At 39.5% G+C, this 5,333-nt stretch overlaps 1 protein-coding gene across 1 annotated transcript; it reads right to left on the reverse strand.

The window, feature by feature from the left end:
- Positions 1-1,673: 1,673 nt before the first annotated feature.
- atpsckmt (fATP synthase c subunit lysine N-methyltransferase) lies at positions 1,674-5,321 on the reverse strand. The gene is made up of 4 exons (XM_060874161.1): positions 4,939-5,321; positions 3,252-3,389; positions 2,669-2,719; positions 1,674-2,211 (listed from the first exon to the last, which is right to left on the reverse strand). Exons 1-4 carry the CDS (start codon positions 5,212-5,214, stop codon positions 1,999-2,001), a joined length of 678 nt encoding a protein of 225 aa, XP_060730144.1. The 5' UTR covers positions 5,215-5,321; the 3' UTR covers positions 1,674-1,998.
- Positions 5,322-5,333: the final 12 nt, after the last annotated feature.

Raw genomic sequence — 5,333 nt, forward strand, 5'->3', positions numbered from 1 at the left:
ACACATTTCCCTGTTAACACACCGAACAAAATTCGAACACGCGAATGACGCACGACTAAGCGGGCTGGGGAGGGTTGCCAGGTCCTTTGTATTTCACCCAGCTCATAAATACATTAAAGTGGGTTTTGGTATCAGTTCTACACTGTGTTTTTATAAACAGAGATATTATTTTATAAGATATAAAGTTTGTACGGACATAAAACAAATCATTTGTATTATATATTTATTATTTATTATATAAATAAATGTCCTGAACGACTCATCAGTCACTTTATAATAAACATTATGCAATTTATGGGGGGCACGGTGGCTTAGTGGTTAGCACGTTTGCCTCACACCTCCAAGGTTGGGGGTTCGATTCCCGCCTCCGCCTTGTGTGTGCGGAGTTTGCATGTTCTCCCCGTGCCTTGGGGGTTTCCTCTGGGTACTCCGGTTTCCTTCCCTGGTCCAAAGACATGCATGGTAGGTTGATTGGCATCGTTGGAAAAATTGTCCGTAGTGTGTGAGTGAATGAGAGTGTGTGTGTGTGTGCCCTGCGATGATTTGGCACTCCGTCCAGGGTGTATCCTGCCTTGATGCCCGATGACGCCTGAGATAGGCACAGGCTCCCCATGACCCGAGGTAGTTCGGATAAGCAACGATCAACAATAAAAAATGTTTTGGCAAAATTATGCCAGAAATGTGAGTTACTCTGTTTTCATTGGACTACTGACCGGAAGGTCATGGGTTCGTACCCCAAATCCACTAAGAGCAAGGCCCTTAACCCTCATTTACTCAGTTGTATAAAATGAAACAAAAAGTAAGTCACTCTGGATAAAGGTGTCTGCTAAATGCCAGAAATGTAAATATTGCACTTCAAGCTGTTATACTAAACATCTGGACAGCTGTGGTTGCATTACAGCAGCTTTCTCTCAAGATGCTTTGAGACCGTGTCAATTGTCTGAACATTGAAAACAGTTCCCAAAGAAGCCACAGCTGGATAGAGCATTGTGTGATGCCATGGAAAGACACAGACTTAAAGGATTTCAATGTAAGAAACCTGAAAATTGTATGTAGCGAGCACAAGTCATATAAACAGTGAAATGTAGCTGGCAGTTACTGTTGGAATGCCACTTGTCCAGTCAATTTTGTGGACTGGAACTTTCTATTGTATAATACTGTGTCAGAGCCTGATTCAAAATTGTACCTGACATTGTTGGTACATCTGGATGTGATTGGACGGCAATTGTTCCAGCTTTGTCAGTTGCATATTCCTGCTGAATAGTTTTCTCTGACCTTTATTGCCTCGACAAGGTGTGTACATCTGCAGGACTACAGCTCACAGTCACTTTATTAGTCACCCTGTATGCTCATCTATGTAATAATTTAGTCAGCCAATCACGTGTCAGCAGTACAATGCATTGATCTATTCATAGTTTCATTTATTGTTGTGGATGTCAAGTTCCTGTTACAGAAGATATAAACATCCATTCTCTCACCAACCTCTCTCGTTTTCTCTCATGTATCTTGAGTCATGTATTAAGTAGTATGTAGTATCAAGAATCCCTCCATGCTGAAGTCTTTCCCAAATCTGAAAAACTTGGCTACGTATTTACCTTTAAGTATTACAGCACAGTAAGTAATGACACTGAGAACTCCTTCTAAAAAAAATTGCAAAACTGAAACTCTATAAATGCTATAAATGTCCAGAAATGCATATTTTTATTGCACTTTTTTACTGTAGAATGTTTGTCATTTAAACCAGAATAAACAAGACATACTGTATAAGCAGTTGTGCAGGTTTTTTCCTTGATTACATCAGCGTTGTCCAATCTTATCCGGAAAGGGCCAGTGTGGGTGCAGGTTTTCACTCCAACCAAGCAGAAGCCACACCGGAGTCTACTAAAAGCCAAGAACAACTGATTAAACAGGTGGAATCAGGTGTGGCTTCTGCTTGGTTGGAATGAAAACCTGCACCCACACCGGCCCTTTGATAAGATTGGACATGGCTGGATTACATCATCGACAATTTTTGTCTTCACTGTTGTTCAGCAACTTTGTTGTTGTTGTTGTTGTGTGAGATTTGAAAGTCTTGGCATCGTATACCCACACAGTGTCAATCCCCTCTCCAGTCACGTGATCGGGAGTCCACGTGGGGAAGGGGAAACGGCAGGCCACCACTCTGGCTGAGGACTGAAGCTCCCTCTGAAGCTTGGTTTCCAGCTGCTCCATCTGTGGGCCCACAATCACAATTACAGTCAGACTGTGATTATAACTGCAATCAATCCGACTCTTAGCTCCTGCTCACAGCAAGGCTACAATTCCTCAGTGCTCCAGTTTCACAGTGGAAAGAAGTGTTTCGATCTGATCAGCTCCACACGCAAAGGCATGACATCAGAAAGCAGTTGATTCTTTCCTGGCATGTATCTGATCACTGTATTTTGCTAAAAGAACAGGACTGACTATTATTTGAGATGCAAACTGCTCTGCTGTGTTGCCAACGTATGAACAAACAGAAACACAGACAGGTTTAAGATAACTGCTACATGTATACATTTCTTCATAGAGAATTTTAATTTAGTTTCTAATTGAATAAGAGCTTAATCAATGCTGGATAATTTTTGTCTCCTTTTCACTACAGCTAAAAGTGCCAAGCAATATCAACACTGAAGCATTAGTGTATTCTTACCATCTGTGGAACTCCAAATATGACAACATTAGAGTACTGTGAAAAGCTAACCTATGAGAGACAGAGACAATACATTAAAGTTTATGTTGTATTCAATGTCTGTAATAAATGTGAGGGTTAACATTATTAACATTATTAACAATCACAATCCAAAACAGTCTCAGAATCGTGAGTGAAAAAAAAGGCAGCAAGCAGCAGTGAATATTGCGTTTTTAGGCTCACCGCATATTCATTATGCAATCATTACCTAAATAATATCTAATCACAAATGAGCTTTTGTGCTTTTGTGTATTATTTATACATCCATAAATAGAAGTATGTCTCAGTCAGACATACTGATGTGCATCTGAACTCAGCGATCATGTATTTAACCCATTTTATCTATTTCAAATGTATTGTGCATCAGTGAAAGCCAAGTCTAACTACGCCAAGCAAATGTACAATATGAAGGTCACATATAACAAACAAAAAGATCTATGTCTATGTGTTTCCTAAGAATCTGTGTCCATTCCAGCATTATAATTTTAATATCCAGAAAAAAAGGCACAGTGAGACAGAAGTGCTCTGTTATCCTTTGCTGTACCTTCCACAGGTCAGAGATATAAAAGGAGGTGTGGCGATGAACCCCTTGTCTCCATGCTTTATAACGGGAGTACCATACCAACCACGGGTTCAGCTCAAAACCGACAGACCTGAAACCCTCTCTCGCTGCAGCTATAACCTGTGACAGACATAAAAGCAAGTAAGAGTATGAAAAAATATTTTGCATCTTCTAAGAGTCCAAATAAACTGGCATATCTGATACAAAATGTTGAGGAACAGCTTTTTCCCTTATGCTGTAACTTTACTGAACTGATATATCTTTATATCCATACCTATATATCCATAGCATATTCATCTGTATATTTTTCTGTTCATACTGTAATCATACTATAAATACTGTACATCTTGCACTTGCTGCTTATTGCACTTCTGGTTAGATGCCCAGCTGCATTTCGTTGCCTTGTACTTTTACATGTGTAATGACAATAAACCTGAATCTAATCTAATCTAACATTAAAAGGTAATTTCAATCATTAAACCTGTCGTTGTGGGTTAGGTGCTGCTGTAAGACTTATCCATCCTCTGCCTCTTACTCTATCCACTAGATGTACATCTGACATCGCTATAAACTACATAATACACATAGAATGGCATGTGAAACCTTTCACTTATACTGAACTGACGGTCATCCCTATGTGCTAAATGGTTTTGACGATCACTGGTGATGATGACACCTTGTCCTTTGCTTAGTAAGGAATAGCCAATAGTTTTTCAGAATCAGACCCTGTTTATTGGCCAGGGATGTTACACCTACAAGGAATTTCCACATGCAATAAAATTCAAGAGAATACATAAAACATGCCAAGGATGAATAGAACAGAGATATAAAAGAATACTGACACATTTAACAGATTTATACGATGTTAAACGGTGGACGATAGAGCATATTGAAGACGATGCTTAACAAGAACAAAATTTGATATGAGTACAGTGTGTATTGCACCAGGTCTAGTGAAGAACATTTCAATAATAATAATAAATAATAAATTATTGAAATAATAAATTCAATAATAAAAACACCCAAGCAGGAATCTCCGTCATCAAAGCCCTAAAACAATCATGTAGGTACAAGAATGAAGGACTAATAGTGTCCTACTATGCTGGTAAGTGACTAACTGCTGCTTGGTGTTAATGAGTGTGTGCTGCCCTGTGACGATGAGATGTAGTCCTGCCTCAAAGCAGGTATGTTTAAAAAAAATAAAAACACCCCAATTCAATTCACTTTTTCAAAACTTCTGTTTTTATGTAGCTTCAACGCTGCAGTCCAATTCAAATATATGTTTACACGTGCAGTAGGTTTATTTAAAGGGTAATACAGGGTATTTTCATCATTTGGCACTGTATATTATTATATGGGAGTCAAGAGTAATACTAAAATTGCACCATATAAATTCACACAAACGTCTCACGATCCCCTGATATTTTACTATAAATTCTGACTGTGTAATGTACCAAATTAATATTGTTCGATCTGTTGAGCTTCTGCCCTGTCGTGTCTTTGACTTTATATAATGAAGAAAATGTTGGCGTAGAACCGAGTCTTCGAATCCACTCTAATCATTCTGAATCGGAGTCGGAATCGGAGTCGGAATCAGAGTCGGAGTCGACTCCACAATATTTTGAACCGAATGTTCCAAAGCATTGAAATTGATATCGACATGACTCACTATCCGACCGTCGCCACTTCCAATGTCTACAAGGGTCCCAGATCTTGACTGTAAAACCCTGAGAACGTTGTTGACCTGAGTGTTTGTAGCCGGAACGAACGGGAGACAGATTTTCCTCAGCGCCGGAGCAATAAAAGGTCCGGATATTGCGTACAAAGCGACCAAAGAGCCTCCGAGTGCACAAGTGACAATGACCCCTACACGCTTTTTAACGCTACTGCCGCTAGTTTCGCCCTGAACTGCGCTCTTTTCAAACTCTACTCCTAAACCAGACATCTCAGATGACCTCTGCTTGAGTCGGGCTTCTAAATGGCTTCTTAAAGTGCACTAAGTGGGATGTTATTATCTAATATAGTGCACCTATATAGGCAGCAGGAACCTAAAATGTGTTCGGC

This window comes from Tachysurus vachellii, chromosome 7 (assembly GCF_030014155.1).
Source record: "Tachysurus vachellii isolate PV-2020 chromosome 7, HZAU_Pvac_v1, whole genome shotgun sequence".
Classification (NCBI taxonomy): Eukaryota; Metazoa; Chordata; class Actinopteri; order Siluriformes; family Bagridae; genus Tachysurus; species Tachysurus vachellii.